Source organism: Melospiza georgiana, chromosome 19 (genome assembly GCF_028018845.1).
Source record: "Melospiza georgiana isolate bMelGeo1 chromosome 19, bMelGeo1.pri, whole genome shotgun sequence".
NCBI lineage: Eukaryota > Metazoa > Chordata > Aves > Passeriformes > Passerellidae > Melospiza > Melospiza georgiana.
In genome coordinates this window covers 6,757,154-6,772,202 of record NC_080448.1, presented here as the reverse complement: position 1 = coordinate 6,772,202, position 15,049 = coordinate 6,757,154, and the positions used below count along the sequence as shown (strand labels likewise).

The 15,049-nt window shown below is 44.9% G+C and overlaps 1 protein-coding gene across 1 annotated transcript in view; it reads right to left on the bottom strand.

Annotated features, from left to right (window-relative positions):
• Positions 1-947: 947 nt before the first annotated feature.
• COL26A1 (collagen type XXVI alpha 1 chain) overlaps positions 948-15,049 on the bottom strand; it is a 165,822-nt gene continuing 151,720 nt past the window's right edge. Inside the window, exons 10-15 of the mRNA XM_058037866.1 lie at positions 14,325-14,368; positions 11,986-12,048; positions 8,239-8,283; positions 6,525-6,569; positions 5,848-5,932; positions 948-1,289 (exon numbers count right to left, since the gene is read on the bottom strand). Coding sequence (XP_057893849.1) covers positions 1,117-1,289; positions 5,848-5,932; positions 6,525-6,569; positions 8,239-8,283; positions 11,986-12,048; positions 14,325-14,368 — 455 coding nt within the window. The 3' untranslated portion in view covers positions 948-1,116. The remainder of the gene's footprint in view (positions 1,290-5,847; positions 5,933-6,524; positions 6,570-8,238; positions 8,284-11,985; positions 12,049-14,324; positions 14,369-15,049) is intronic.

Here is a 15,049-nt window from a genome sequence, read left to right as displayed (position 1 = left end):
AGCTTGTCTGACCTGGTTAGCACAGCAGGTGGAGTGATTCATTTGTCACTGAAGGGCAGGTTCAACTTCTTAAACCTGGAAGCTGGTACTTCCCCTAAAATAACCAGTTATTGCAAAAAGGAAAATGACTCTGTATGTAACTCCCAGTGCCAGATAAGCTCTTGACAAGACTCTAATTCCCTAGGCTGTGGTTTGCTCCTACACTGTCTCCAGATCTAAATGGTGAGGATTTACTCACAAGATTAAAACAAAACACTGTGAAAACATTTTTCCTGATTGCTGTAGGATTAAGAAACTATTGCAAAATATCCTTTTCTGTGAATAGCTACTGCCACCACTTAAATTAATTATCTCTGGATGTATGCACAAGCTGAACACAGTATGGGAAAATTCTTGCACAATTCCATCATATCTCATGCAAACTGCTCTATGTTTTCACAGAAATAGTCTAAACTCTTTGAAGATAGACAGAAAGCCAATGCTTCTAGGAACATTTGCATCAAAAGTCCTTGTTTAGCCAACCACAAATAGAAATAATGTCACTCACAGGCAATTAGCAACATGAAAAGCCAGGATTTTGTTGCTAAAATCCAGAGAGCCACCTGAATTTTCAGAGTAATACTTTTAAATGTAATTTGTATTCTAATTTGTTCTTTGCTTAAAAGAAATCCTTGCAGGTCATGCAGGAAATAAAAGCAGATGTCTCCAACTGCAGCAATGGACAAGGCTGAGGCTTGGCTTTGGCTCTGGGTGGGATGGGTGGGCTTGGCCAGTTAAGCAGAGCTTTACTGAGTGACTGTCAAGGGCAGGGAGAGAACAAGGGCAGGGTTAAACCCTGGAGGCACAGCCAGGAGGTGCCACTCCTGTAGGCAGCTTCTGAGACACCTGACAACTGCTATTCCAAAGGCAAAACAACAAAATCAAGGAAAACATTCTCAAAACCCTCTCTGAGCTATGGATAAGTCATTCCCTGCAACCAGGGCTCAGAATTGGCCAGGGAAGGAAACCCAGCCACCAACACTGCAGCCTCCCACCTTCTTCATCTGCAGGGTGCAATTCAGCACTGGGTACTGGATCTTGAACTGCAGAACAGGCAGGGAGGACACAGAGATGCTCCTACTTCATCCTGTGGCTTCTCCTTCTGGCTTCAGCATCATCCAGCAGGGAGGAGAGGATCTGGTGGGCCTGGGGCTGCCGGGGTCCTCCTCGCTTGATCTTGATGCTGCTTCTCAGGGGGGAGCCTGGGATCACATCCTGTCCAGAGCCTGGCTCAATGGAAGACAAAGAGTCTGTAAGGAGAGAAAGTCATGGGAGAGCACTATTTAAAAGGGGAGGCTGAGGAAGGCACTCGTGGGCCCTTCTGAGTGGTTCCTCTTGTGGGAGCAGCGTGCTCCTGTTGCTGGCAGGGGCTGTGCACAAATGGGAAAATGGGACGGGACTGCTGGGAACGTGCCTTGCGCTGTTTGATTTCCCAGCATCAGCCTCATTACATGGTTATGGCAATGGGAAGATGCCAGCAGATCACATCCCAGGCAGCAGACAAAGAACTCAATGTTACAACTCACTTTAAAAGTTTTTTGGCCAATCACACAAAGCAAAAGCACATTGACAGCAGTTCTATCTAATCACTATAAGCACACGTGCCTTTGGTTAAACAATGCTTGCTTATTTTGAATACAATATCTGCTTGTGAGCCTTAAAACACAATGCACAGAGCTCCATGATTAGGCTTAGAACTTCCTAATATCTCACTAGATAAACTTTTCTGCAGCTTAGGGAGTTATTCTAGCCAAGTGTTAATACACAGACCATTGTTCTATTTGTCCTTACTTTTCTAATTTTTACATAATTTTTCTGCTGACCAATCTCATGGCTGCTGCTTAGCTCTACTCACAGTTCTGCTGTCTCTGAGGCCTGCCTCTTGCAGCTTTCCCAAAACCCTCTGAATTTTATGGATTCCCACAATCTCCCTCCTGTTTGCTCTCCATGCAGGAAGCAGCTTTGGAGCTACAGCTTTGCTGCCACCACTTCTTCTACATGAGATGTTTCCCCTCTGCTCTGCCTGAGCTCTTTGGGGTGAGTGCTCCTACTGCAGGGCCTGTTCTCCTCTGTAGTTCCAGGGCCTGTTCTCCTTTATAGTTCCATTCCTGAAGTGCTGTTCTATTGTGTTTGTGAAGTCCCCAGGATGAGGTGAGAGATGAGAATCTGACTCCATGTTCTCAGAAGGTGGATTTTTTATTTTATTTTAAAATAAATATTAAAGAATACTATACTAAAAAGATACTAAAGAAAGAGAGGGGATACAGACAGAAGGCTTAACAAGAATGAATAATAAAAACCTGTGACTGACTCCTCAGAGTCCAACACAGCTGATGGTGATTGGTCATTAAGTTAAAACAATTCACATGAAACCAATCAAACATGCACCTGTTGGTAAACATTCTCCAGACCACATTCCAAAGCAGAAAACACAGGAGAAGCAATCAGATAATTTTTGTTTTCATTCTTTTCTGAGGCTTCTCAGCTTCCCAGGAGGAGAAATCCTGTCAAAGGGATTTTTCAGAAAATATCATGGTGACACTGTTCTTATATTAATTATGAATTTGCTTGGGCTGCAGCAACTACTCAGCACTGCCCACAGACCCCTGGTGTTGGAGGATGAGCTGGTGGGCAGTGGGCACTGATGCTCTTAGGGTTCAAGTACCATTTCACTCCTAGTAAAGGACATTTGGAGGCACTGAAAGGATTGAATGGAAGGATTGACCCACCCTGGGCTGCAGCCAAACCAGCAACAATGCTGGGGATGGATGGTGGCTGTCCCTGCTGCCAGAGCACCTCCAGGTAACAACCTCCTGCTCTTCCCTCTGAACAAATTCAATGTACACTGCTCTGGGCCACTCTTCAGCAACAGATGCTGGTGGCTTGATCTGCCTCATCATTTCCACTGCCCCAATTTCTTCTTCCTTCTGCCTCCAGAGCTGGGTGTTTGTGTTTCCCTGCCAGGAGCCCAACGTGCCAGCCTTGGTTTGATCCCACCAGGCAGCATTTCTGTTTCCAGTGAGATTTTGGCTGCTGGAGGATTTGGGCTCTGTCTGCTGGCACCAAACCCTGCCAAACAATTTGGGCTTTGCTGTGTCCTGCTAGGCTGCTCTCTGCAGCTCCCAGGCCAGGTCAGCTCCAGCTGCCCTCCCAGGGCAGAGGAGAGTTTTGTTTGCTGGGATGTTTTGCCTTGTTGCTTGGCTAGCTGTGGTTTTGGAAACCACACTCAGTGGGAAGATTCTTGGGAAAATGAGAGCATGGGATTGGCATTTCTGAGTGGGGTTTTAAAGCTGGGCTGCCCCAGAAGCTGTGGTCAAATCCTTAACACCTACACTGGGAACATGACCAGAGAACTGGTGCTGGGTGATTTAGACCTCTGTGGTGCCTTTCAGTCCAGGGAGGTCTGTGCTCAAGGAAAATATTTTTTGTTATTTAATGTCTTTTCTCTTTGTTTGTTGGAGTTTTTTAACCATAAACACAAAGATGAATATAATTGCACAAGGAAAATATGCCTTACTTTCCAAGTACAGTATTTTTTAGGGCCTAAAATATGTGTGAAGTGAAAGAATGGAACTATTTCAAAAGCACAGAATAGGAACACAATTATCAATACTTATGGGACAAGAAAACCCCTAAAGTCATACAATATAGGTGTTTAAATATGACCTAAGCACAGTGCACAATTAAAAAACATCCATTTTTGCTGATGCAGTTACACTGGTACAGAAGTACACATGGGTGTAAATAACTCATCTCCATCCCAAGCAGTAACAGATCAATACAAATGGTTTGCTGAAATGACTGTTTCAAAATAACAGCAGCACATGCCTTGCTGCTGCTGTATTTCCACAGAGAATGTGAAAAACAGCTAAATCAGGCAGCTCTGCTAGGGCAAGGTGTGTGAACCCCACTCCCAGGGTCTACAGAAGATCCCTAAGGATGTGATTTTTTGCTTTATACCACTATAAATAAAGGTACAAAGTAAAAGCCAAAGGAGGCCCAGACCCTGGATCTTGTAAATCCCTTTTTCTAATGGACTCATCCAGGGAACCCCCCTTTCCCTCCTCCCTGGAGATCACCCCAGCTGGCATGGGTTGCTGCCCAGGAAATCCAGTGGGCATCTCCCTGGTACCTCCACCAGCTCAAAGCAAAGCAGCTTTTTATACGTTTTTATACAAATTATATAAAAACACATTTTTCTACCCTTGGAATGAAAATGAGAAGTGAAGCAGGGTTAGAGCAGAGGTAAGGTCAGGGTGAGTGTGGCTGAATCATGGGGTTGTGATTCAGGGTTTCCCAAAAATCTTATGCTGTTGCTGCTTGTTGCTTTTGGAAATAGAACTTGGAGCCTCCAAGGGCAGGAGGCCACTGAGCTGTGTTGCTCTGAATTTTTAAGATTTTCTATGCCTTCTGAAATTTACATTCTTGTAACAAACTTTCTCACATACTTTTTGTAAATATCTTATTGATTTGTATTCTTTTATGGAAGAAGAGAAATTTGATGGGCTGTTGGTCTGTCCAGTGTCATTGGAGAGGTGGCACTGTCACCCTCCAATCCACTGTCACTTTTAGAAAACTATAAATGTTGGAGCCAGAAAATAAACTTCTCTTTTTTCACCTTGAGAACAGCGGTGTGTGTAAGTCATGTTTTGTGTCCTATAGTGACAGAGCAGAGCAGGCTCCAGCCCAGCCATGCCCTGGCACTGGAATGGTCCAGCAGCAATTCCATCCCAGCTCTGCTGCCCCCAGACAGGGCTGGGATCCCCAGGTGCTGCCTGCAGTGCTTGGGATGGAATTACTGTGCAGTGAGGCACTGTCAGGACTGCTGGGCAATTCAGCTGCTTAGCATTCCCACAGCTTAAATCAATCCTCAAAGGCCACATCCCAATGAAGGTGGATGCTGATCTGAGGGGAGGTGTGAGGTGGGCTCACAAGCAAGGCCAGGATTGAGGTTCCACGTGTCAAGGACAGAAAAGTGCTCTGGGATTTGCTCAGTGCTATGGAGCAAGTTTGCTACTCACAGGCTGGGATAGCAGAGCCAAACATTTTGCCTCTAACTGTTTCTGAAACACAGAAGGTGTTTGTTGTTCTGGCACAGAAGGTTTTGGCAGCTGGGAGAGAACTAACTGATCCTTGGCTACAACCTGGCAATAACCAACTCCTGTAACAATAACCAACACCATCCTGTGGTTAAGGGAAGAGATCATTCTTTAAGGAATGATGTACACACTGTACCAGTGATGGGAAAGCCAACAGCCTCAAGAGATCACAAAAATCTATCTGAATGTAGAACATGTGGGACTTTCTTTAAATCTGACTGTGAAAATAGGTTTCATGTAAGTTATGACCACAAAATGCTCAGGGATCACTGATTTTCAGGGTGACATGGCAGCTCTGTCAGGGCTTTCTCTGCAAAACCTGGTGCTGCACAAAGCAAGGGCCTCAGAGGTGTTCAAGTCACTTGGAAGATGCTGTTAACAGGATTAAATGATCTGGCCTAAAGACTTGAACAAGCAGCTCTGTGGGAAGCTGGTGGATGATCTGTGCCACATGGCTTGAGCTGCTGCTCATGACTTGGCTGCCTGAACTGTAACAAAAATCACTGTAAGGGTCATTTCACCTGCTACTGGAAAGCCAGAAGAAATAGTGCAGCTGCTGGAACTCAACTCAAAACTAATTCATGGTACCTAGTTTTGAAAATGGGGCTTGAACAGACACCAGAGAGCTCAGGAGAGTGGGAGGATGTTTAACCACCAAACATGAGCAGAGCCCTGGTTCTCTGGAGAAGAAAACCTTAGCAGTGCTTACCATGAATTCCTATCATGTGCTCAAGGATCAATACCCTCTCAGCTAAAATCTTCAGAGCCTCTCGAAGCTGTTGGACACCTTCCCCCTGCAAGAAAGAAAACCAAACATTGGAATATGTTACAGAATAGGCTTCTTGTCCATAATGTCACTTTCATAGCACCAAACCCTGCAGTGAGCATGTTTAAAAATTAAAAGATGCAAAAGCAGGAGTGCAGGAGAAATCCCTGTTCAAAGAGCTCCTCATGTACATTCAAGCTGTAGTTTGTTGTCCTTGTCACCTTAGGTGTGAGCTTGAAGGGCCAAAGAGATGTTGGGAAGTGTTTCAGGGATTGAGAGCAGAGATGTGAGAACTCCAATGCTCTGCACTTGCAGTTTGGTCTCTTGTGGGAGTCTGTCCCTCAGCAGCTGGGAGGGACAACAGGTGAGCAATTCCCAACCAGCTCCATGTGACAGAACAACCTGCTCCGACTGAGGTGCTCAAGAACATGGTGAGAGCATGGCCAAGGAAACCTCACAGACCAGAATTTCTGGCACACAATAAATTCAAACCCAAGGCACCCTTGCTCTGCACATTTAACTGTGGACTCACCCTCTGGCCCCCCAAACCCACCTGTCAAAGGGTTGAAGGACAGAAAAGTGACAAAACCAAAAGTAAAACAATAGAAACACATCCTTACATCAGCACCTTTGTCTCCTTCCTCACCCTTCTTGCCTGGTTCACCCTGAAACGAAGGAAGGAACTTTGGTTACGTGTGGCTGAGGAGCCTTCCAGGGGCCCTTGGATCCCTCCCCACCAAAGGAGCAAATTAAAGCAGCATTTCACCAGCAGGAAACACATGGACCTTCATGCCAAGGGCCAAAGTGCTCTCCTGAGCTTTGCCCTGGCTCCTGTCAGCTTCCCAGGAGGTCACCAGCACTTCTAACAGAAATGAGCTTGTCCAGGAGTGGCCAAGCTGCAGGAGGAGCCACTGCCATGGCCTGCCCCAGCACGGCCACAGACATCTCACTGTGCTCTCAGATAAATTGCTCCTTTCCCCCCAAAATTGCTCCTTTCCCCCCAAAATCCATAGAACAGAAACCCCCTCCATTTTGCTTTCATTAATTAGTCACATCCCTTTCTGCCTCTGAAGATGCTCATTAAGCTTTTCTTGAACAAAGATCTCTCTGTGCTGGGAACATTGCTCCCATGTTTCCCCCAGCCAGGAGGTTCATGCACTTTCTGAAGAGCAGATGACAGGGAGAGATTCAACCACTCTAAGCTAAACATAAAACAAAACTAACAATCTAAAATAGAGTGGAAAGACTTGGGCTCCTCAAATTTGGACATCCCTGAGACATTTGCAAAGCAGAGGTGAGCACAGGAGAAGAAGGACCAAGGAAAAGGTTGTGTGAATTGTATGAAATGATGAGGTGGAACCAAGGAAGAGAGATGAGAACCCTCCCAGAGGCTCTGGGGCTTCTCTAGAACCTGCCAGCCAAAAAAAAAAAACCCAGTTTTCTCCACTAGATCTCTGTCAGCCAACCTTCATCACCATGGGTTTGTTTCCACTGGCCACATGTGCCAGTGCAGACATCTCCTCTGGGCATCTGTCCAGGTATTGCCAAAAAATCATTTGGACACATCTCTTAACCTCATTACAGAGTTTCCAGCTCAGCTTGGCCAGCTGAGGTGCAGGAGGGAGTTGAGAGCAGCTGATGGACTTTGAGCTGTTTAACTGTGCCCACCTTTGGTGCCAGGAGCTGCTGTGTGTGCCCAGAGGGATCTGCAGGCACAGCCCAGCCCCCTGATCCTCCCTGGTCACATCAGCACTGTGCTTTACACCAGGAATGCTTCATTTGTACAGGGATTTGTTAAGGTGAGAGTGTCTGGAACAAATGTGTGAGCTGGAGCCTGTGACCTGTGTTCACAGGGATCCTAGGATGAGGGAAGAGATGAGGATCTGACTCCATGTTTCAGAAGGCTGATTTGTTATTTTATGATATATATTACATTTAAACTATACTGAAAGAATAGAAGAAAAGGTTTCATCTCAGAAGGCTGGCCAAGCCAAGAATAGAAAAGAATGAAAGAATGATAACAAAGGCAGCTATCCCGGGCTCTCTGCCTGAGCCAGCTGACTGTGGTTGGCCATTAATTACAAACATCCAACATGGGCCAATCCCAGATGCACCTGTTGCATTCCACAGCAGCAGATAATCATTGTTTACATTTTCTTTCTTGAGGCCTCTCAGCTTCTCAGAAAGAAAAAAATGCTAAGGAAAGGATTTTACATGAAAAGATGTCTGAGCTGGAGCCAGCAGAGCTCAGCTCTGGAGCAGCTCCAGTGGCACCTGCAGTGCCAGGCACCAGCCCCAGCTGAGCCTGGCACCACCCAGGAGTGCAGCACTTACAGGCAGTCCCTTAATGCCCCTCTCTCCAGGCAGACCTGCTTGCCCCTGTTGGAAATAAAGGCAGTGTCATTAGGAGATGCTTTGCCACTTGACAAGAACACAGTGTAATTTTTACTAGTGGAATTAAGATGGCTTAATGGGAAAAAAAAAACTTTACACTTGGGATAATGTGTAAAAAAATTCCTCTCCCTTGACATTATCACTTAGAGACAGCAAAAGGGGGTTATGGTTTTCTGTCAAGTATCAGCTCCAAATCCCATCAGGCTCTGGAGGAGCTGGGTTGGATACAGAGCTCCTGAGCTCAGGGCCCTCTCTGTAAGACGATTAGCAGGTTTTCTGAACTTTCCAGCAGTCAGTTACATTATAGCAAGAGGGAATTTGGCTGGAGATTGGGTCCTTACAAAGACACTGCATTCTCTCTGGCAGAAGTGATGCTGCCCCAGCCAGAACAGAGCCCAGGACTCCCACCAAGCCCTGATTTAATCTGCTCCTGCTCCACACACCCCACAGCTACTGATCAAAACACAGGTACAATATTTTGGTCGGTTTGTTTCTTTCTCCTGCTGTGCTAATTTCACATTGTTCTCAGTGAGGGGTTTTTGTTCTTTTTTTAAAAATTATTTTATTTTTTCTTTGAGAGAAACAGTTTGAACTAGTATGTGTTGCTTTGGGGCAGAATGAAATGCTGTTGAACTGAACATCTTTTCCTCCCCAGTGTTCCCACCCTGGAGCAGCTGGGGCAGGGCAGAATCCCTGACCAGGAGAGCAGTTACAGGTTATTTAGTGAGAAAACAGGAGCTTGGGAAGAAGAGGCAAAATGTAAAAGCATTCATAGAAATCCATTAATGAAACAGCCACATATTTCCCCTGGCTCTTTCCTGTAGACACACACAGCAACAAACCCATCCTTTCCCCGCCCCCAAAAATTATATACATATATGTACATGTACAAATATATGTACAAATATATACATATATGTATATGTAGTATATAATATATGGTATTATAGTATATATATATATACACACTATAATATATAGTATATATTATAGTATATATATATATATTATTGTATATATATATATTATAGTATATATATATATATATATATATATATATAGTATATATATACATATATGGTAGTGGAAAGGGAGAGCTGCTGGGTTTGTGTCCATCAAATTTATATAAAACCAAGGGGCACCTACAGGACATTCCCATGGAATTCATTCCTATGGAATGCCTTGCCAGCACCAGGAACAGACCCCTATGGACAGGGAGAAAAGCTCAGTCTGTCAGGTGCTCCCAGTATCTTCAAAGGGAAATACTTGGATTCTGCACAGGCAAGAGGAAAAATCTCAGAGAGGAGCACAACAACAGACTGAAAATACATAAACAGCCTGTGCTCCAAGTCCAGGAGGAACAGAAAGGATGTTATCAGCTTAAAGGGGATCAAAGGATATTTAGGCTGGATGTTGGCAATATCTTTTATCCCAGGCCTCCCTGGTTTTGCTCTGAAGAGTGCCTGGAGATGCTGGGGAGCCTCCCTGGCTGGGCTGAGCAGAGGCTGAGCGTGAGCAGCACACAGAGCTGAGCCATCCAGGGGCTGCGTCTGACTGCTGCAGGTCTCTCCCACATCTGTTCTCTCCCAGATTAAGCAGGAAGAATGTATAATAACATTTCCTCAAATCTCAGTAGATGTTGTAAACCTCCCCCTCCCCTCTGCTTTTCTTTGCAGCTGCACAGCTCCTCTGCTCGAGCCCTCATTTTTATCCACCAAACCCAAAATTGCAGCATGCAGTTGTCAAAACCAGCATTCAAAGCCACACTCACAAAAGACAAAAAGCACACAGAGGATCCTACAGAAATTCTGACAGGAAAAGCTGCCAGCTTCCCTTTCCACACTAACTGGGGGGTTTTTTTCTATTTATCAAGACATTTTGATATTTGAAAATCTCATTTGTCCCAAACCTAAGAGGAGAATTACAATTCTAAATCCCCAGCAAGGAGGGAACAAAACCAAATTCTAAGGGATCTGTCAGGAGTGAATGGACACAATGCAACAGGATTTTGTTTCAAAATAAGTGTAGTAATAATATGGTATATTAGTAGTAATATTAGTAGTATGGTCAACCAAAAACTACAGCAAAATGTTAAATAAATCCTCAAGGAAGAGTTTTATCTGTTTCCTGGATGGAAATGTGACACTTTGCCACACACCATGCCCTTCTTTTTTTTTTTTTAGCTGAAAATAAAGATTGAATGGCAATGAGATGCAGTTGGTAATCAGTTCAGGTTTTGCTCTCTACCAGAATCTTGAATTCTAGTCCCAGAACTCCATCAGTCTATTTGTAAAGCCAAGTCATGCCCAAACTGGCTGAGCTGCACAAGGAAAATGTTACCAAAAAATGACCAAAAGCCACTCTGTGTTTCAGAGAAGTGCAAATGATTTCTTACATAAGAACAGGACCAAGCACCCAAAACTAAATTATAACAGAGATTTCCAAAGGCAGATGTGCCCCACCCTCAGATCTCTGCTGCTCCTGGTGCCTCAGGAGGGGTGAAACAAGCCCCTTGCACAGTCTGCACAGAGGAGCAGTTTGTCTGTGGCTGGTTATTGCCAGGAATTGGAGAAGGCAGCACATTGGAGCTCACTGATCTGCATTTCCCTGTCCTGGCTCTTTCAGGCATCCTCTGCTCTGCTGGGTTGGAAGGGGAGCAGGAATGCAGAGGAGGTTCTGTCATGGGGGAATCACACACCTGCAGCCCCCATCACCCCATCTGTGGGACAGGAAATTTGGGAGGGAAAGGAGCTTTTCTCCCACAGCTGTGGCAGTGCAGCCACCACTGCAGCCATCCACAGGAACCAAACAAGGTTTTCCTGCTTGTCCTTGTCCCCTCCTTTGGCTCTCTCCATGCTGGGGTCTCAGTGGCTCTCCACAGCCCATGGTGCCCATTTCAGGCTGATGATCCTTCTCCACCCACTCCACTCCCAAGTGATTTTGTGCTCCCAGACTCACACAGAGATTTCAGACCATGATATTTTGGCAATTCAGCTGGACAGAAGCAGCCAAATTCCAAATGCCACTTTCAAACCCTTCCCAGTGCCTGAATGCTGGGCTGGGAATCTGACACATTTACACCCTTGTCAGACATTTCTCTGGTAGTTCCTAAACATCACCAGTTGGGAATTAACATTCTATTTCTCTGGAGTTCCTAAACTTCACCAGTTGGGAATTAACATTCAAACCCTGATTAGTTATCAGCACTGGACAGCCCACTAAAGATTGAGACACAAAAACATTAAGTACATTACTTCAGTATTCCAAATTTGTTAAGAACATCATTAGACCTGGGGAATGACTTTGGCTGAGGAAAATCTGGTGAGTTTTTAAAGCCTTATACCTCGCAAAACACCCCACACTAAACAGATTTGGCTGGTGGAAGAAAGTTGGTTTCCACAGGCCTTTATCCACCATGTCTTTGCTACCTCTTTGGGGCAACAAATCTAAATTAGAAAATCTAAATTAGGAAATCTGCTAATCTCTTTGGGGAACACCTGACTTTGCAAGGCATTCAACTCTTTCTCTGTAGAGGAAACCTCATCTTGGTTCCTGCAGAAACCCCAGAAACTCTGAATTTACAGCTGGTGGTGGCTGTGGTCCCACTGCATGTGTGAGAGCTGTGCTGTGTATAATTGCACAGCCCCCAGATGCTGTGGGGATCTCCCTGTGCCTGTAAATCCTTACCCTCTCTCCTCGGTCTCCTTTGGATCCCTTTGGTCCAGGCTGTCCTGGAGATCCTGGCAAGCCCTGGAAGAGATGCAGAATGAGAAGGAATTAATTTCTACTGTGCAGCCTTTGTGTAGGTGTACTGAATACATTTCCCAGTGATCCTCAGCTCCTGAAAACCTCATACACCCATTAAGCAATTGGGCTGGATTCTCTTTTTCCCTCAAGCACACACAACAGGAGCTCTGTTTGCAGATATCCCAAGCCCTGCACTTTCTGCAGATCCCTCAATTTGGTTCTTTAAATGCACTGCAGGCCCCTGATGTAACATTTTTTTGGGGTCAGTATGACAGGACAGTTCTTGTTCTCAGTTACCAAGAAGAAATTAATACACAGGTACTGTGTTTAACTTAAAAATCCCCACTGCTTCCCCCTACTTCTTAATTGCCTCAGTGGGTGGCAGGAGCAAGCACACATACCTGAAAATTAATTGGATTGTGTAGTGGAAATTATTTTGAAGCCATTCACTCACCCTAATAAACAATTTTGAAATTAAGCCCAATCTCTGCTAATAATTTTACTCCCTGGGTTGAACAAATCTATAAAGCAGTCACCAATGGCTAAGAAGGGCACAGTCTCCAGATTTCTACTAATTGAACTGCTATGCAGAAATCGATCCAAATTCTTCACTTATCCACCCAGAGAAGCCACAGTTATTAACCAGACCATGAGAGAACAATATTGTTTGTTTATATTCAGCCTGTCAGCTCTGCTTCTCCCCACAGCCATGTACAAGATGCTTTTTTTTCCACCTCAAGTGACTTGGAGGCTGCAGAAGCGAGTTTGGAGCTCCCCTCCAGGCCACTGGGGATTTGAGCCAGCCTGGTTGGGAACAGCCCCACAAATCCCCACATCAGCACCCAGAGAAATGGGGTTTGTGGGCCCAGAGAGAGGAGCATTGCTGTGAGGAGCTCAGACCCAAGGAGGTGGCACACATGTGATTTAAGGGTGCAAATGAGGAGCCCTCTCCCATTCCAGCTGGGAGCCAGCAGTGCTCACCAGCAGCACCTTGTTCCCTGCCTGCAGCCAGCCCCACCAAGCATTCAGAGACTTAGGCCTGGCTTAGGAGCTTCCCTGGGGCTGCCAAACCAGGTAGGGCACAGACCAGGCTTGGCCTTATGTCAAACATGCAGCATGGACAAAGCCCAAGTGTCCAAAGCATCCTTTGCTGTGTGGTGAGACAGGGATGCTCAAGAACACTGAATTCCACAGCTTTGCAAAAAAATAAAAGGCTTACAGTGTGTGCTGCATGTCAAAAAGCCAGACTCTGCTGCAGAATCTACTTATGAATTGTGAATTACCTTATATTTAATGATGTTAAACTGCATCTGTCATTTGGCTGCCAAATCTCTCACTGTGTTTGGATCTATCTGGAGTTTCTCATTGTTCTCCAGAGTATTTCCTAATTGAAAGGATTCTGCTACACTGGCAAACTTTCCCTAACCTGTAGTTCATTGCTTCTTCAAAGTGGTTAATAAACACATAGGAAAAATCTTTATTTTCAGTTCCAAACCTCCAGATCTGAGTTACATCCCTCTATAAAGTTACTTAACCTCTCTCTGTGCTCTCCAGCCATGTGGGATTCCTTTGAAAAATCTGATGCTGCTCTTTTACCTCCACATTGAGCAATATTCTTCCCAAAACTGAGTCCCTTTGTATCAGCCAACCACAGTTTGAGAAGTTTGGCAGTTCCCTATTCATGACTTCACTTCTTTCCATTTAATCAGCTTTTTCCATCCATGTGAGTACTGTGCCCTTCTTCTACCATAAATTCTTTGGAGTGAGTTTTTCCCACTCCATTATTATCTCCCCCCTCCACAATGTTTGTATCAATAAATAATCAAACTGATGGGAATTTGTGATATTTTTCTTGAACAGAAAGTGTTATGTCTGAAAAAGTAGGCTTAACATTCACTCTGGTGAATTGGTGAATTCCCATTGATGCATTTTTGTTCTTTTTATGTGTTCCACAGGAAATGCAGAGTTTTTTCTATCACTGTGTTAGTAAAGCCCATGTCAGATCCTTTGCATCAACTCAGGCCACAGTGAAATGTTTTGACACAGCAGCAGCACAGTGTGTTGTTATGATTAAGGGAAAATCTGGAAAGCACAACCATTTCAACCTCTTAATCCAGAATGAGAAAAGGGAAATAAATCACAGGAAAAGGAATTAAATCACAGAATTTCATGGGGAACAAAACAGCAGATCTAAGATTACTTTCCCTCCTTGTGCATGGGATGATGTTTCACCCCTGACCCCCCTCTGCCCTCCACCCCAAAGCACCAAAGCACCTTACTTGTGATCCAGGGGCTCCAATGGGTCCTGGGGGCCCTTTGGGTCCTGAAGCACCTGGTGGCCCTGGTGGTAATCATAATTGGAGACAATGTTAAGGAAATTTAGGAGGAAGAACCCTAAATTCCAAAGGCATGCACATTTTTCATGTTTTGTTGAGTCTCCCAATGAATGAGAACCCTTCATCAAACACTGGATTATTGAATACCCACATCCTGACAGAACACATCTAGGGGGGATGTTAGAGATCTAGGAGGAAAAAAATGGTGAAAATAGGCAGGAAGGATGTCAGTAACATCCACATTTCCATTCCTTAAAATGCAACTTTTGAGGAAACTTAAACTGGATCCATGGAACAGCTCCATGAGAGCGAGACACTGCAGGTGCTGGTCCTGAAACAATCTCAGGTGGCAAGGGGAGCCCCAGGGCTGCTGCACTTGGTCAGAGATAGGAGAGGCTGAGCAGGGCAAAGCAAAGCTCTCTCTTGGTCTTCACTCACTGCAGTGGCAATAAATTAATTTAAAATCTGTACCACAGGAGAGCTGCTTCCAGGATGAGTTAAGCACCATCTAAACAGGTCAACTTGTCTCACACAGTGACTTAACAGATTCATTCCTTTTGAAAAAATAATTATATCTCAACAGTAGCTGTTAAATTATACCTGCAGATGGGAGACGGGATATTTGCTTAGCCTGAACTTAGCAATACTCCTCTCTGCTTTAGTTGTCA